The sequence below is a fragment of the Choloepus didactylus genome, chromosome 2 (genome assembly GCF_015220235.1).
Source record: "Choloepus didactylus isolate mChoDid1 chromosome 2, mChoDid1.pri, whole genome shotgun sequence".
Taxonomy (NCBI): Eukaryota; Metazoa; Chordata; class Mammalia; order Pilosa; family Megalonychidae; genus Choloepus; species Choloepus didactylus.
The window spans coordinates 203,383,424-203,402,189 of NC_051308.1; the positions used below are offsets into that span (position 1 = coordinate 203,383,424).

The 18,766-nt window shown below is 38.6% G+C and overlaps 1 protein-coding gene across 3 annotated transcripts in view; it reads left to right on the forward strand.

Annotated features, from left to right (window-relative positions):
• The window catches only part of EIF2B3 (eukaryotic translation initiation factor 2B subunit gamma), a 222,993-nt gene that overhangs the window by 47,006 nt on the left and 157,221 nt on the right, over positions 1–18,766 (forward strand). For all 3 annotated transcript variants that reach the window (XM_037827384.1, XM_037827385.1, XM_037827386.1), the window contains exon 4: positions 15,170–15,329. In XM_037827384.1, the coding sequence (XP_037683312.1) occupies positions 15,170–15,329 (160 nt within the window). The remainder of the gene's footprint in view (positions 1–15,169; positions 15,330–18,766) is intronic.

Consider the following 18,766-nt stretch of genomic DNA (forward strand, 5'->3'; position numbering starts at 1 on the left):
CCACAGGAACAGGTTAGCTTTAAGAACATGATCTTTTCTGGGGTACGTAACAGCTTCAAACCATTATAGCTAAAAATTATAGTACAAAACCCAGGCTGTTATCACAAGCTTTCTTTACCTTTGGGTGACAAGCAACCCTTGTGGCTTAGATTTTTGGAAACTCTGGATAGGGACACCTGATCCTACCGTGAATCACAAGGTAATACTACAACCTGATTAGTGGAATGGCTCTGTGTAATTTCTGGGAAGTCAGGAAGCATTCTGTCTTCATGATCAGGGAGTTCATTTGAAATAGTGTTTAGTCACCCAGCCTGTTTCAGCTCTTAACATAGGCATCATCTGTTCCAACAAACGTTCCCTGGCTTTCTAAGACTGGATTAGCTGTCATTTTTTTTTAATTATTATTTGCACAGATAATTGAAATTATCTGTTATGTTGCCATCTCCCAGCCCTAGTCTGTGGGCAAGAATGCTCAATATATATTGTTAAATGAATGAATGACAGATGGAGGTAAACTCTTTGTAAACATTTGGAACAAGTTCCTTAGTCCTTTAACATAATCACAGATGTTTATGTGAGCCTAAGGATGAGTAGTCTGAATGATTGTAGACCTGAGGAATTATGGCATTGGCTGCTTGGTGCATCTGTAAGTTTCCAGCAAGTCCTAAATTTACTGACATGGCTGACCCTCTACCCCAAGCCAGCTCTCCAGGGGGAGGTTTTTGTTTTTATTTTTAACTCATCTGTAAATACCCATTTGTTCACTTATTCAACATACATGTATCGAACACCTACTATATGCCAGGCACTGTTTTAAGATGCTAGAAATATAGTGGTAAACCATTTAAACAAGAACTCTGCCCTCATTCTGTTAGGAAAGAGAAATAATAAACAAGTAAAGAAATAAATAATTTCAAGTGATGGCAAGTGCTGAGAAGAAAAATAAAGCAGGATAAGAAGATAAAGAATGGTGGAGAGGTCTTTTAGATAAAAGATAACATTTGAGAAGAAACCCCAGTTATGCAGGGTCGTAAGCCATCAGAAAAACTTTCCTTGCAGAGGGAATAGCAAATATAAAGGCCCTGGGAATTAACTTGGCATGCTTGAGAATCAGCAAGGCTGCGTGATTGGAACACAGAAATTTATTGGTAGAATGGTAATACACAAGGCTTAAGAGTTAGGTGAGGACTAGGAGCTTGTAGACCATTATTGGTATAAGAGATTTATTGTTTCGGTAAGTAAAAACAAAATCTTACATTCGTATAGTACTTCACAACTTTCAAATATAGTCTACAACTTATTCTGAAATATTATTTATCTTCAGTTTAATTTTTCACCAACTGTAATATTGTGTTAAATGGTAAGATGTCTGACCAATTAGAAATGTAATATGAATGGATTTAAAGAGGACCTAGATTCACCTAGTGCCACCACTACCTCTGGGATTTCTTTTTTTTTCTTTGTCCATAAAATGGATTTAATTATATCAATATTATAGAGTTGTGTGAGGATTAAATGATATAATGTATGTGAAAGAGCTTTGTAAACAGATAGTAGTGTAGCCCTCTCATCCTTCAGATGAGGAAACTGATGCTCAGAGAGGGAGTAACTTATTCAAGGACACAGGTGAAATCAATAGGAAAAGAAAACTGTCTTGAAAGTTGCTTTTTAGGGATGCTAAAACCCTGGTTTTAGTTTTCTGAACTTGTTTTTTTCTCATGTTATTATCAACTCTCCTTTATCATAGTCCCTAATATACCCTCTACTGGCCTTCTCCCAAGCTTTCTGGTTTCCAAGTAGACTGGACAATATTTCTATGTCATGCCCCAGAATGAAATTAAAATACAAGTTATAAGCAGAAAATATGTAATGAAATTGTAAGATTATGTTCTATGGTCTTGAACTGTTTGTTCTATTAGACTATGGGACAATGATATTTTTATCCAGAAGGACATTTTTGTCTGACCAAAGAATAAAATGGAATTGTTTAATATAAATTCAACATGATAATTATTTTAAGAGCAATGATTTGCTTTGAGAGAACAAAAAAGTATTTTTTTCTATTAGTATCTTTGCATTTGGAGATTAAAATTATATTGCAGATATCTAAACCCCAGAAGAGAAGTGGTTAGCAGTTTTATGGAGAACTCATTTAAATAAAATTAGAAATTCACACATTCTCAGTTACTTGTTTCTTGGTTTCAGCATTGGAAAGATGAATAGATTTCCTCTATTTCTTTTTTTTTTTTCATGCATGTTTTTATTTTATTGCTCATCTACCCACACACTGAATAAAGGGAGTGTCAGTCACAAGGTTTTTATTTCACACTGTCAGGTGATGTTCTAGTTTGCTAATGCTACCGGAATGCAAAACACCAGAAATGGATCGGCTTTTATAAAGGGGGTTTATTTGGTTACAAAGTTACAGTCTTAAGGCCATCAAGTGTCCAAGGTAAGTCATCAACAATCGGGTACCTTCACTGGAGGATGGCCAGCGGTGTCTGGAAAACCTCTGTTAGCTGGGAAGGCACGTGGCTGGTGTCTCCTCCAAAGTTCTGGTTTCAAAATGGCTTTCTCCCAGCACATTCCTCTCTAGGCTGCAGTTCCTCAAAAATGTCACTCTTAGTTACTCTTGGGGTGTTTGTCCTCTCTTAACTTCTCCAGCAAGAGTCTGCTTTCAACGGCCATCTTCAAACTGTTTCTCATCTGCAGCTCCTGTCTCAGCGTCTTCGCATTCTTCAAAGTGTCCCTCTTGGCTGTAGCTCCTTTTCAAAATGTCACTCTCAGCTGCACTGGGTTCCCTCTGCCTGTCAGCTCATTTATATGGCTCCACTGATCAAGGCCAACCCTGAATGGGTGGGGCCATGCCTCCATGGAAATATCTCATCAGAGTTATCACCTGCAGTTGGGTGGGGTGTATTTCCATGCAAATCTAATCAGCAACAAAACGTCTGCCCCACAAGACTGCATCAAAGAATATGGCTTTTTCTGGGGGACATAATACATTCAAATTGGCACATTCCACCCCCTGGACCCCAGAAAAACATATTCTTTCCAAATACAAAATACATTCATCCCATCACAATATCACAAAAACTTAAATCATTTCAGTAACAATAGTTAAGTACAAGATCCCATCAAAATCAATTATAGGCGTGGTTGGTCCTAAGGCATAATTTTCCTTTAGCTGTGGATCTGTGAACTTAGAACAAGTTATGTGCTCCCAATATACAAAGGAGGGACATTCATAGGATAAACATTCCCATTGCCATAAGGAGAAACAGTAAGGAAAACAGAGTTAACAGGACCAAAACAGTTCCTAAAACCCGCAGGACAAACTCCGTTAGATTTCAAAGTCTGAGAATCATTAACAGAATGATGTTGCATCCATGGTGCTTGAGAGAGTGGGAGTCTAACACTTCCTAAGGGTCTTTTTGGCAGCCCTTTCCTCTCCAAACGCTTGGGTGAGTGTTCCAGCATATCCAGACATTGAGGAGACCACCTTCTTGGCCCCACCCTCCTCAAATATCGGGGCAGCACCCGGATTCCCTTCTGTCTCCTGGGCACACACTCAACCCCATCTGTCTTAGTTTGCTAATGCTGCAGAATGCAAAACACCAGAGATGGATAGGCTTTTATAAAACGGGGGTGTATTTCACTACACAGTTACAGTCTTAAGGCCACAAAGCGTCCAAGGTAACACATCAGCAATCGGGTACCTTCACCAGAGGACGGCCAATGGCGTCCGGAAAACCTCTGCTAGCTAGGAAGGCAGCTGGCGTCTGCTCCAAAGCTCTGGCCTCAAAATGGCTTTCTCCCAGGACGTTCCTCTCTAGCAAGCTTGCTCCTCTTCAAAACATCACTCACAGCTGCACTCACTGAGTTCCCTCTCTCTGAGTCAGCTCATTTATATGGCTCCACTGATCAAGGCCCACCCTGAATGGGCGGGGCCACGCCTCCATGGGAACATCTCATCATAATCATCACCCACAGCTGGGTGGGGCACATTCCAAGCAACGTCTGCCCCACAAGATTACAAAGATAATGGCATTTGGGGGACACAGTACATTCAAACCGGCACATTCCACCCCCTGGACCCCAAAATGACATTATCTTTCCAAATACAAAATACATTCATTTCATCACAGTATCACAAAAACTTAAATCATTTCAGTAACAAAAGTTAAGTACAAAATCCCATCAAAATCTATTTAGGCGTGGTCGGTCCTAAGGCATAATTCCTCTTTAGCTGTGGATCTATGAACTTAGAACAAGTTATGTGCTCCCAATATACAAAGGAGAGACATTCATAGGTTAAACATTTCCATTGCCATAAGGAGAAACAGTAAGGAAAACAGGATTAACGGGACCAAAACAGTTCCTAAAACCCGCAGGACAAACTCCATTAGATTTCAAAGTCTGAGAGTCATTAACAAAACAATGTTGCATCCTTGGGGCTTGAGAGAGCGGGAGCCTAACCCTTCCCAAGGGCCTTTTTGGCAGCTGTTTCCTCTCCAAATGCTTGGGTGAGTGCTCTAACATATCCACACATTGGGGAGACCACCTTCCTGGCCCCACCCTCCTCAAACATTGGGGCAGTTCCCGGATTCCTTTCCATCTCCAGGGCACACGCTCAACCCCTTCAGAACAGTGGGGTGGCAGCCAGGCTCTCCCCAATTCCCTGGAAATGTGCTCCACCCTCTTTGGGACCTGAGGTGGCAAAACTCTTCCAGAGCATCGAGGCGGAAAGCCCGCCCTCAACCTCCAGGGAAAACTCACCCTTTCCATGCATGTGGGCTGCTCCGCTCTCCCAGCCCTAAATCTCTTGACTCCAGACCTCAACCTCCATGGCTCTGTCTTTGAAGAAATTTTTCCTTTAATTTTTTCCTTGTCTGTCTCCTCCAGTCCAGACCGGCAATGGCTCTGTCTATAAAGATCTCGCAAAAATTCTGTTGGCTTTGCATGAAGCACGCAGGGGTCAAAGCCATCAGACATTAAGAGTTTCCACAGATCCTTTCTGGATAATTCCATCTCCAATCTTGGCTTGTACTGAAATTGCAGCTGGGTTCCATGTTTGGTAACATCCTCACGTTGGGCTGTAGCTTCTGGGATTCCATCCCCTGGAAGCTCGTAATTTTCCAAGCCATCAGCTTCTGGTTTCTTAGAACCCAAGAGTTCAGTTCTAAGTTTATCTCTCTCCACTCGCATTTTACTATAAGCTGCAAGGAGAAGGCAGGTTACATCCTCCACACGTAGTCTGGAGATCTCCTCAGCTAAGTACTCCAGGTTGTCGCTTTCAAATTCTTCCTTCCATCTGACACCAGGACTCAATTTTGCCAAATTCTCTGCCACTTTCAAACAAGGATCGCCTTTCTTCCAGTTTGCAACAACACATTCATTATTTCTGTTCAAGTCCTCATCAGAAGTATCTTTAGAGTCCATATTTCCACAAACAGTCTCTTCAAAGCAGTTTAGGCCTTTTCTATCAAGCTCCTCACAATTCTTCCAGAATCTTCCCCATATCGATTTGAAAAGCCACTCCAACATGTTTGGTATTTGCAGACTCAGCAGCAAAAGCACCCCACTTCTCTGGTACCAAAATCTGTCTTAGTTTGCTAATGCTGCACAATGCAAAACACCAGAGATGGATAGGCTTTTATAAAACGGGGGTTTATTTCACTACACAGTTACAGTCTTAAGGCCACAAAGCGTCCAAGGTAACACATCAGCAATCGGGTACCTTCACCGGAGGACGGCCAGTGGCATCCGGAAAACCTCTGCTAGCTAGGAAGGCAGCCGGCGTCCGCTCCAAAGCTCTGGCCTCAAAATGGCTTTCTCCCAGGATGTTCCTCTCTAGCAAGCTTGCTCCTCTTCAAAACATCACTCACAGCTGCACTCACTGAGTTCCGTCTCTCTGAGTCAGCTCATTTATATGGCTCCACTGATCAAGGCCCACCCCGAATGGGCGGGGCCACGCCTCCATGGGAACATCTCATCAAAATCATCACCCACAGCTGGGTGGGGCACATTCCAAGCAACGTCTGCCCCACAAGATTACAAAGATAATGGCATTTGGGGGACACAATACATTCAAACCGGCACACCATCAGAACAGTGTGGAGGCAGCCAGCCTCTCCCCAGTTCCCTGGGAAAGTGCTCCACCCTCTTTGGGGCTTGGGGTGGCAGAACATTTCCTGAGCATCGAAGCAGAAGGCCCGCCCTTGACCTCCAGGGCAAACTCACCCTTTCCATGCATGTGGGTTGCTCCGCTCTCCCAGCCCGAGACCTCTTGACTCCAGACTCAACCTCCATGGCTCTGTCTTTGAAGAAATTTTTCCTTCAGTTTGTTCCTTGTCTGTCTCCTCCAGTCCCTACTGGCAACGGTTCTGTCTATAAAGATCTCGCAAAAATTCTGTTGACTTTGCAGGAAGCACACAGGGGTCTAAGCCGTCAGAGAATAGGACTTGCCACAAATCCTTTCTGGATAACTCCTTTTCCAATCTTCGCTTGTACTGAAATGGCGTCTGGGTTCCATGTTTGCTTACATCCTCATGTTGGGCTGTAGCTTCTGGGGATCCGTGCCCTGGAAGCCTGGAATTTTCCAAACCATCAGCTTCTGGTTTCTTTGAACCCAAAAGTTCAGTTCTAAGTTTATGTCTTTCAGCTCGCATTTTACTATAAGCTGCAAGGAGAAGCCAGGGTACATCCTCCACACACAGTCTGGTGATCTCCTCAGCTAAGTATTCTAGGTTGTCGCTTTCAAATTCTTCCTTCCATCTGACGCCAGGGCTCAATTTTGCCAAATTCTCTGCCACTTTAAAACAAGGATCGCCTTTCTTCCAGTTTGCAACAACACATTCATCATTTCTGTTCAAGTCCTCATCAGAAGTATCTTTAGAGTCCATATTTCCACAGTCTCTTCAAAGCAGTTTAGGCCTTTTCTATCAAGCTCCTCGCAATTCTTCCAGAATCTTCCCCTTACCCATTTAAAAAGCCATTCCAACATGTTTGGTATTTGCAAACTCAGCAGCAAAAGCACCCTACTTCTCTGGTACCAAAATCTGTTCTAGTTTGCTAATGCTGCTGGAATGCAAAACGCCAGAAATGGATCAGGTTTTATAAAGGGGGTTTATTTGGTTACAAAGTTACAGTCTTAAGGCCATCAAGTGTCCAAGATAAGTCATCAACAATCGGGTACCTTCACTGGAGGATGGCCAACGGTGTCTGGAAAACCTCTGTTAGCTGGGAAGGCACGTGGCTGGTGTCTGCTCCAAAGTTCTGGTTTCAAAATGACTTTCTCCCAGCACATTCCTCTCTAGGCTGCAGTTCCTCAAAAATGTCACTGTTAGTTGCTCTTGAGTTGTTTGTCCTCTCTTAACTTCTCCAGCAAGAGTCTGCTTTCAACGGCCATCTTCAAACTGTTTCTCATCTGCAGCTCCTGTCTCAGCATCTGCACATTCTTCAAAGTGTCCCTCTTGGCTGTAGCTCCTTTTCAAAATGTCACTCTCAGCTGCACTGAGTTCCCTCTGCCTGTCAGCTCATTTATATGGCTCCACTGATCAAGGCCAACCCTGAATGGGTGGGGCCATGCCTCCATGGAAATATCTCATCAGAGTTATCACCTACAGTTGGGCGGGGTGTATTTCCATGCAAATCTAATCAGCAACAAAACATCTACCGCACAAGACTGCATCAAAGAATATGGCTTTTTCTGGGGGACATAATACATTCAAACCGGCACAGGTGATAAAAGCTATATAGTTATACAGTCATTATCAAAGATCAAGGCTACTGGATTATAGTTCAACAATTCCAGGTATTTCCTTCTAGATATTCCAAGACACTAGAAACTGAAAAGAAATATCTGTATAATAAGTCAGTAGTCATAATCATTTGATAAATCTTAATTTCTCAGTTATACCTCTTCCCTCTCATTTGATCATTCTCTAAATCATCAGGGATATCTGGGCAATGATCGTTTTAACTTCTTCATGCTGGAAAGGGTTGTCAACCTTATGGGGTAGAGGAATTTTCGAAACTGGTTGATGTTCTTTGAGAGAGTGGCACCTCTGGGTTTCAGGGCTTATCTGACCCTCTGTTTGTTCTTAACCTGAATAGAAAATCTTCCTTTGTGAAGGTAAATGAACTCTAAATACTGAAACTATAAATATTGAGCCTCCATTTTAAAATTATAAATCTAACATTTCACCCTTTACCCTTGCTCTCCACAACAGCAGCATCTGATTTCCTGCCTTTTGGACTTCTCCGCTGTGCTTTTTTAGTCTTTGGAGGTAGCAGGTTCATCCCCTACCTCCTGGCTTTAAAAAGCTGCATTTACTTCTGTGGTCTCTGCTCTTCTCCGTTGCACCCTAACTCTGAACAGTCACAGTCACTACAAAGGGGGCACTCAGCTGTTTCAGAAAGAATGCTGTATCTAAATATCTAAAATATTTATTTTATCATTGAGTCAAACTAAACGAGGAGGAAACAAGAAGAGTGCTAACATTTACTGATGCTTGTTTGTCAGCACCAGATCAAACACTGGGAATTCAAATATAAAAGAGCTCCTTATGGAGTTCTAAGTTTAGGTGGTAAAACATGTAAACCAGTTAGTGATTTAAGGCCTATATTGAATCAGAAAAGAATTTGTCTCTAGAGGAGATAATACATTGGTTCTGCCCTTTATAATATCTGTGACAAGACCTGAGTCTTGATGAGTAGTGGGGTGGGAAGAGAGAAGAGGGAATACATTCTTGGCAGTTTTACTCTGGCAATTTAACAAAGGCTATGTGGAAAGGAATTGTGGGTGAGAAGGCTGAATTTGGTAGGTGAATCATATTTTGAAGGCCCTTACTATGCTAAGGAATTTGAATTTAATCCTGTAGAGCAGTGTTTCCAAAATGTACTTACAGCAAGTGGTATGCAGGATGGTGTACCTGAAGTATTAGAATTTTTAATTCTTTTAATTTTATCTCTTCCTCTTAAAGTGTCTATTTTTGTATATACTGTATAATGAGCATGTATCATTATAGTAATTTGTGCATTTAAAAATAAATTTAAAAAGTAATTTAGTTAAGTAGGTATAAGTGTTCAACTTTTTTTTTTTTTAATTGTTTTGAGTTCACTGTTTTAGGGTGTCTTTAAGCAGGGAAATAATATAAGCGGGGGCGATCAGATTATGAAATAGAATAAGGAAAAACTGGAGCAAGGGATACAGTTGAGACCAGAGAAAGATTTTGAGGCCTGAACTAAGATTGGGCAGTGGAGATTTGTTTTAAAAAAAAAGGAAGACTTGGGGACCAATGAGACGTGGGAGTGAGGTACTGGGTAGGAGAGGAAGGACTCTAGGGCTATGGCCAGATTTCTGACTTCAGGTCCTGGATGGTTGTAACGCTGTAACTGAGCTAAGAAACGCAAGGAAAGATGTTTCCTCTGAGCCCAAGCATTATCGCCTTTCTTACTTACAGACTGATTTGGTCATTTGTTCTTGCACCTACTGCCCCAACTTCAGTGAAAACAAAGTGGCAATTGGTCCTTAAATGTGCTTTGCACTTTGGGGACTGCAAACTGGGGATCTTTTCAAGCACTTTGAACTAAAATTGAGCCTGGCGAGTTCTCCATGACACGTTGCCATTGGTATTTATTAATATACACAAACTACTCTTGGGGATTGGATTGGGATTGGACCAGATAGGGAAGTGTAAATTCTGACCATTCATAGTCACACCAAAAAGCTGAATTCATTAGTTCCATACTTGCAGGGGCAAGTGCAGGATCCTGATTTAGATCATAGCCATTGTTTGGAGAAGTGCTGTGTGGGTAAAAACATGGTAGTTAGCTTGCCCTGACAGTTTTTTTCCAGGGGAGTAAGTGTATTTTTCTTTCTTCTTGCCATAGGAAATGTTTGCCAGATTGTGTTACTTATAACAATCTGCCATGGAACAGCTGCCAGGATAAGAAAAGAGGCTATTCCCAGTAGCTTTCCCTGCCTTCCACCCTACTGTCACTACCACACACACATAATCCGGTTTTCTGATTTAACATTTGTTTCTTTTTCCCTCTAGTTTTTCTCAGCAGTTTTGGCTTAATTGAAAATGCTCTTGTAATAAGAGATTCTGGGCTTTGCTATGGCTTGGTAACCAGATTTTCTGAGCTTAATTTGTTTGCTTTAGCCATGACTGACTGGCAGCAGTTTGGATTTTGAATTCCTGGATGTCTTGATTTCTCTCCGAATACTAAAATGCTGCTTTCCCTTGGGTACTTTGTATGTTTCCACTTTGTTAACAGTGCACACATTTGCTGTCCTATAGAAATGTCCTCTTTTGCCCTTACCATTGCCCTCCCTCCTCTAACGGAACAGGCTTGGGCTTCCAGTTGATCTCTCTGGAAGAAGAGGTGTACTGTTGGTATTAAAACAGAACTGGGTCTGTGAAACAGAAGGCAACTGAGGGTTGGGGGAACTTTCAAGTTGATTGTATTTAAGATATATGCAACTATTCCACAGTCCAAACAGTCCATGTTATTCATGGCTTGTGGTCATATGTGGTCAAAAACACCTTTTTGTCTCTTACCAGTTTTTCTCCTTTCTCTCTCAGGGTTCCAGTTAGAACAAATACATTTGCATTTCTAATATGGGCTTTACATTTTTAGAATAAGATCAAAACAATGAGATTTGAAATTATTCTTTCAAAATAAAAAGTTAAAAACAATTTAAAATAATGGTCATTTATTTTCTATTACAGGCTTTATAAAAATGTATAGAAAAATAAATAGTATTATCAAGGTATAAGGATGGTTTATTTTTCCTTTTAGACTTTTGTTTCTTCCAGGATTTCCAGCTTTGGAAACAAAGTACGTTGATTAGACAGCAAAGATTTTCCTTTGGAGGTGATGGGATTCCAAAGAAGACCGGAAGGTGTTTGGTTATCAGTGAATCTTATGTGGTGTGTTCTCTGGGAAAAGAGGCAGGAGAGGAGTTAATGGAATAGCGCCTCCATCTGTATCCTGGGCCTTGCCCTTTCAGACCAAATCCTTTTTCACACTGAGAACAGATGGCAGCCAGACACTGGGGGAAGGGTCTGTTAGTTATACTCCTGGGGATTTTGCATTCAGTTTAGCAAAAAGTCATTTAAGAGCAAAGAGAAAAATGAGCCTGCAGCCTGTTTACAATTATGCAGGGCTTGTTAGGCATTCACTATACTGACAGATTTAAGCACTTTTACAGATATTGAATGATAACAGCATTTATTTTCTAAGACAATGTCACTTCTTCAGAGGCATCTGCATTGGGGTCATTTTCTTCACTTTGTGTATGCTTAATAATACAATTTATTGTAGAACAGTCAACTTGGAAAAATTAGTCATTTTAGATAAACTTAGAAAAATAGAGTTTTTATCAGCAAACTGTCATTTCTATTATGATGAAATGGGACAACTTCTATACTGCTTTAGTGACAATTGTGTGGGTGTCTCTAGTAATGGCCATGTGTCCTCTGCCTTTCTAATCATTTTTATAAATAGGATTCTGCAGGCTGCTTCTTCCTTAGCTTGCTTGTATGTGGGCTGATACATTAGTATTCGGTAATTCCTGGATGTCGAGTTGCAGACTTGGGAATTGTTTCCCTAAAAAGATGATGTTTATGGAAACTTTTTTTTCTTAGTCTCAGAGTTAAGATCCAAAAAGAATTATGGGAGCCTTAAACAAAGGGGTAGAGAAACTCCAAATTTGTACTTCTTAACCTTAAGAGACCTGCAAAAGGAATTGTTTAGGCTATAGATAATGAATTATATGTAGAAAAAAGAAATGATGAATCTGGTACGTTCAGAATAAGAAATTTCCGGCATTCTGATGGTAGAGCCCCTCTTTCTGAATGCACATGAGTCTTTGATTTAGTAAAATGTGAGTTGTAATCATCCATTTTCCCACCCAAAGCAGGAATCTAAATTTTAAATTAAAATCTTAGGGAAAAACAGCTTTGCTGGAGCTCAGAGCTCCTCATTTATCTCTTTTCTGAGACTTTTTAAGAATTATAAGGTATGACTATAATTTTTCTTAGTATACACACGACATGAGTGGTGTTATATCCTCAAAATAGCAACATTAGCCTTCACATTTATTCCAGTGATACAGCTTTTCCTCAAAACAGTTTTAAAACTCCAGTTTTCAAATTTCTGTTTTATCTTACATTCACTTTTTAAATATACTTGATGGCGACCATTTTTTTCTCTTTCAGAATATAATTGATTTGAGGAGGAAAACGAATTCAGAGTAATAATAATAATGCCAAAAAAAGGGATAATTTTTTCCCATTTAAAATTACAGTACCGAAGTGAAACATAAAGTAAGACTAGTTTTTATGACTAAGTTACAAAGAAATTCCAAAATATGCATTTGAATAGCAGCAATACTGGTTTAAATGTCTAGCAAAGGAAAAATGAATCTGATAAAAGTCTAGTATTTATGTTTTTAAAATACTCTTTTATAGTCACACTTTAAAAAAAGCAATAACATCAGGTCCTCATATTTTAGGAACACAATTTTTAACTAGCATCACGTAACTGACTTAATCATGAAATTTAAAATTCTGTGCCATCGTATCTGTTGGAATTCAAAACATTTTAAAATGTGACAAATAAACGTCATACAAGTTGGCCACAGTTCTAGTTCTAAAAATTGTGATTGTTTCTTACGTTTATGTAACCTGCTTAGTACTGATTTCCTCTACCAAGAGGTTCTTCCTAAGAAGAGTGCATCATTATTTATCCTTAACTTCTACAATCTTGTGACATCAGATTTTTAAAGGGCTTTATGTGAACTATGATATTGTAATTTTCTAAACATTTTGAAAAGGGTAACATTATGTATGTACTAATGATCTTAAGAAAAATAAGACAGGAAAAGTTGATAGTATCCGTTAGGTTTTAACTGAATGGAGCGGTTTCTTTTAATAACAATTGTATAGTAAGGAAATAAAACAGTAACTTAATGTGTATTCAATTTAAATGGTTATGTATTTTTAAATTTTCAAGAAAAATAAACAACTTTGTACATTTGAAGATTTTTTTCAGCAGCTTGTTTTCTTCCATCTCTTAATTTGGAACTTAACCCTTCCCAAAATTAGAAGTTGGCAAAAACAACTTTCTAGTGCAGGCACTTTTTTTTAGTGAATGAAGGTAGCCTGAAAGTTAATATTTTTATAAAGTATTGTAATATTGTTTTGTGGATAATTGAAATAAAAGTTCTAATTGAATGCAAAAAAAAAAAAAATCTTAGGGAAGTTGGAATCACAAAAATTTCCACATAGATATTCACTTTTATTCCTGAACCTGGAATAATTTGGTTCACTGTTTTTCAAACTTTTTAATGTAGTAGAACCCCTTTTCAAGCCGAAACTTATTCAGAAGTCTAGAAAATAAAATTAGTAAAAGAGAAGCTGCTCTGGTTTAATCAGGAAGGGCAGTAGGGAACCAGGCTTTCCCCAGGGCACCTCTGGGAGACTATAGGTATATTGAGAAACATTGGTATAGTCAATTTAAAATGAAATTTAGGAATCTATTTTCCAGTGGATTGCTTTTGGACCTCCGTTTTCTGCATTTATGATAAAGCATAATGGGAGACTGTTTGGGTAGAAATTTGTTTAAAATATATTGAGTAGCCTTGCTTACACACTCATACTTAATACTTTCTAATCCAAGTTTCCTCCATGTTCCAGCCTAAGGTCTGGCTTAAACTAAATGCTCGATAAATGTTAAATAAACGAATCATCGCAAGTTATAATCCAGTTTCTGCTTGGGCACTTAAAATGATGGGGAGCTTATTGCTTACCAAAATATTCTTTTTGACTGGCTCTGATTGAAAGAAGTTGATATAGAAACAAAAATACTTCTGTGCATGTTTTAACTATTGTTCTTAGTTTTGCTCTTGGGCTGCTCAGGTAAAATTTGTTCAGGCTGTCAAGTATTTGCAGAATGTTGCTATCTCTTTCTTAACCCCACCCCCTCACTCCTTGTCCTGCCACTGTCTCTGTCACACACAGTCTTTTCTTTCTCCTACTAAACATCCTCTGTTCTTTCAGCTGTCATGGTTTACAGCTCTCTTACTATCTTGATCACCTTCTTACTGATACTTGCTAGTTTATCGAGTTTACTCTCAAAATATGATACTCCAGCTGGGCACAAAACTCTTAAGTTTAGATCTGTCTGGTACCCAATACAGCGGACTAGAACCTCTCTTAAATGGGTCTTCAAACTAGAAAAACTGTATTTCTTTAAATACTCATCAGTAATTCAGATCCTTTAGTTATATAAATAGGCATTGCTATTAGACTTTATCTGTAAAGGTTCAAACAATAACAGTGCTTACAAAAGTATTATCACAATTCCTGGCAAATCTTAAGTGTTTATTAAATGTTAATTACCATTATTTGTTATTATTGTCATTAATCTGAATTACTAGAATTGTAATCAGAAAATCTGCCACTGTGAGAAAACCTTTCCTTCATTGATTTATTCATCCATTAGTCAAACAATTATTAAATGCCTTCAGAGTGTCAGGCATTGTGGTAGGTAGGCTTCTGTGTTCTCATCCATAAAAGTAGGGGCTAATAATACTAATAATAACAACTCAAGCTCCATAAGATTGTTATAAAGATTAAATGAGTGCTTTGTACATACTTTGTATTGTATTATAATTGTTTGTTTATTGGCTAAACTGAGTTCCCCAAGGATGAGCATTATATTCATCCTGTTATTTCTTAGTACTTTAGCTAAGTGACTGTCCTATAGGGTTTCATAACCGTATTGAATCATCAAACTCTGTGAAAATCCTTTTAAAAATTAAAGGAATGTATAAATATAAGACCATTAATTCTATGGTCATAGAAATAGACAACGTAGTGGTTGTCAGACTCAGTTCCTTAGAATCCAAGGTTCCAAAGGTGCCTCAGAGACTGCCCAATAAGACCCACAAGGGAAACGTAAAGATTACAGATCCTCCCCCAGCACAGTTCTAATAGAACAACCTCATTTTTTTTTTAACTTGTTCTGCTGCTTTTAAAAAGGTTTGAAACCCATTGTCCAGATTGTGTTGGCTTCTAAGCCATCATAAGTTTATCCTGTGACGATTTGTGTGATCTACTGTCCTTTGACATTCCCTCTCTCTCTTTGACAGACTGATGTGCTCGTCCTGAGCTGTGATCTGGTAACAGATGTTGCCTTACATGAGGTCGTGGACCTATTTAGAGCTCATGATGCATCTCTTGCCATGTTGATGAGAAAAGGCCAGGATGGCCTAGAACCAGCTCCAGGTCAAAAAGGGAAAAAAAAAGCAGGTAAGGAAGACTGGAGTTTGGTTTATCTGTTTGCTGAGTTTTTACAATAATAATTATTATTTATACTTTCATTTAACAAACATTTATTGATAGCCTACTATAAACTCCTGGCACTGTGCTAGAGGATAACAGAGTAAGTAAGAAACAGTCCTTGACTTAAAGAGGCTTTTATATGTGGAGAGGAACACTCAAGATTATTTGCATTGTGTAAGGCTCAAATAATTGAATGCATGTATCTAAGAAACAAAAAGTCTAATTTAAATTCAAAATTTTAAAAATATTTAACTTCTCCCAGGGATGAGCCTGGCCTTGGCATTGTGGGATTGGGAATGCCTTCTTGACCAAAAGGGGGAAGAGAAATGAAACGAAATAAAGTTTCAGTGGCTAAGAGATTTCAAATAGAGTCGAGAGGTCATTCTAGGGGTTACTGTTATGCAAGCTTCAAACAGATATTGCAGATTGCAACAGTATGCCAAGCCCCAACCAACAGTATACCTGAAAACCCTGAAGAATACCCAGGGCTCTATCTAAGATTCTGTACATGTATTACTTAGTAAGTTTATTTTTTCAGAAACGTAAGGCCTCCAGATTGTTCCTATGCCTGATAAGCCCTGAAACCCTGAGGTCCCAGTCTCTCCAAGAATAACAACCAGTTCCATCCCTCTACCCCATAAGGTCAACATACCTTTCTAGCATGAAGAACCTGAAGTGGTCATTACCCAGATATCCCTGATGATTGAGAGAATGATCAAATGAGAGGGAAGAGGTATAACTGAGAAATTAGGATTTGACAAATGTTAATGACTACTCACTCATTACATAGATATTTCTTTTTAGTTTCTAATGTATCATAATAGCAAGAAGGAAATACCTAAAATTGTTGAACTGTAGTCTAGTAGACTTGATCTTTGACAATGATTGTGTAACTATGTAGCTTTTATCATGTGACCATGTTATTGTAAAAACCCTGTGACTGACACTCCCTTTATCCCAGTGTATGGGTAGATGAGTAACAAAATAAGTCGAAAAATAATAATAATAATAGGTTAGGAATGTGGGGGAAAATACTCCTACATAACTATGGACAATAGTAATAGTACTGCTTTAATAATCTTTCATTAATTGTAACAAATGTAACTACTGTTAAAAAGTAGAATAACAAAAAAATAATATATATATTTAAACTTTGATCATCAATTTAATTAGATACCTATCAATGATTTGCATTACTACTACAAATTTAGTATGGTTGATTCATAGAATTACAGTGTACTTATTTTGATATTTTCCTAGGATTCTATAGTAGTTTTTTTCTTTTATAATCTTCCTAGAGTTATAATAATCTTACCAGACCAATAAAAAAAGAATAGCATTTCAGTCCAGCCAAGGTTATAGAATTTGGTTATTGACCTGTTCACTTTTGGTTGGGTCATGGTATCTGATGGCTTTTCCCAAAATGTTTTGAACCTGAGTCACTGATTCTGTGGCTGGTCTACTTTATTTATGACTGAATTTATGACCAACAGCTTTTTATGACCACACTTATTATGCAGTTTTAGAGTTTTACCCCTTGGAGTTTTTCCTACTCATCCATTAATTTTTTTTTTTTTTTTTTTTTTTTTTTAATGCTTAAATTGTCACAGCTTGGCCAGTGGAAACATCATTAAGCTAACTCCTCTATCCTCTTTGAAAAAATATGATATATACTAGGAGCTATGAAGAATTTACTTTAGCTGGAGTGTGAGTAAGGGAGAGGCAAGAAGCAGGAGATGGGGCTGGAGAGGATACAGGGATCAAACTAAAGAGTTTGAACTTTAACCCCCAAACAGTGGGGAGTGTTGAGGAATTTTGAACTCCCCAATATCTATATTTTGTTACATTTAAAGGCTGACATAACTCACTGAAATAACTGAGTTTTAATTCCTCTCATGGAATGTTATCCATTTCAAGGCTAAGCATTTTTTTAAAAGATTGTGTATTTAGCCTGCCTTTTCATTGCTATTGTGTGTCAGAACAGCCAGCAGTCCCCTGTTTACCAGACATTGTTTAATTGTCTGGATCTCCTAGGTCTAAATCCCCAAATGGTGTTCTTTCAGATTTATAGCAGAATGACTAATGGCTAGATGTTTCAGGAACCATCTTTCTTCCCTTGTTACTTCCTCTTCACAGGACTTGTGGGAGATACAGATACTGGGGAGGGAAAGATCAAATTCATGTTTTGACTTTTGGATCTGGTTTTTCTTGCTGCAGGCCTTTACACATGTTGTTCTATGTCTGAAATGTTCTCTAATGCATACATCTAAATCTAGCTTAGCCTTCAAGTTATTGTTTGAGAGAGGTTGTGCTGGTTTGAGTGTATTATGTCCCCCAGAAAAAGCCATATTCTTTGATGTAATCTTGTGTGGGCAGATGATATCAGTGTTGATTAGATTATAATTTCTTGAGTGTTTCTTTGGAATGCGCCCCACTCAGCTGTGGGTGATGACTCTGATTGGATAATTTCCGTGGAGGTGTTGCTCCGCCCATTCAGGGTGGGTCTAAGTTGATCAGTGGAGCCATATAAATGAGCTGTGTCAAAGAGAAGGAATTCAGTGCAGCTGTGAGTGACGTTTTGAAGAGGAGCAAGCTTGTTAGAGAGGAATGTCCTGGGAGAAAGCCATTTTGAAACCAGAACTTTGGAGCAGACGCCAGCCACGTACCTTCCCAGCTAACAGAGGTTTTCTGGACGCCATTGGCCATCCTCCAGTGAAGCATTAGCAAACTAGAACAGAGGTGTTCCTTGATTCTCTAATATAAAATTATACTCCCCATTTATGTACATATAGCAGTTAACATTCTTATTTACTATCTCCTCTACTAGGCTGTAAACTCCATGAGGGCAGGAATCGTATCTATTGTGTTCATTTTATCTCCAATACTTAGCCCAGTTATAGCCCATGGTAAGCAGTCAGTAGTCTACTAATTTACGTTTAGAAGTGGTTTTAAGATTCTTAAATAGAGACTTAGTGCTGTAGCATGTTTGTTAGGAGCACAGGCTCTAGAGTTTGATTGCCTTAAAAACTGTATGATCTTGGGCAAATTACCTAATCTTCCTGAACTTCAGTTTCTTTAGCTGTAAAATGAGATTGAATTCTTTCAGAGTTGTTGTGGGAATTAAATGAAATATTTGTAAAACATATGTTCCACTACATAAAACTAGTATGTGCTTATTAATAAATTGTAATTGATGTCATTATCACTTTCACAAAAATTTGTTGTACTATATCTATGGAAAGAATTTGGTACTGTAGCCTAACAAATAATGTTTAATAACTTCAAAAATATTCTGCATCATGTTTTGAAGGGAAAATTTTATAATAAATTTCATGTGAAATGGCAGTGTTTTAAAGACCACAAAATATCAGAATGTTTTTTGTTTGTATAGTTGCCATAATAGC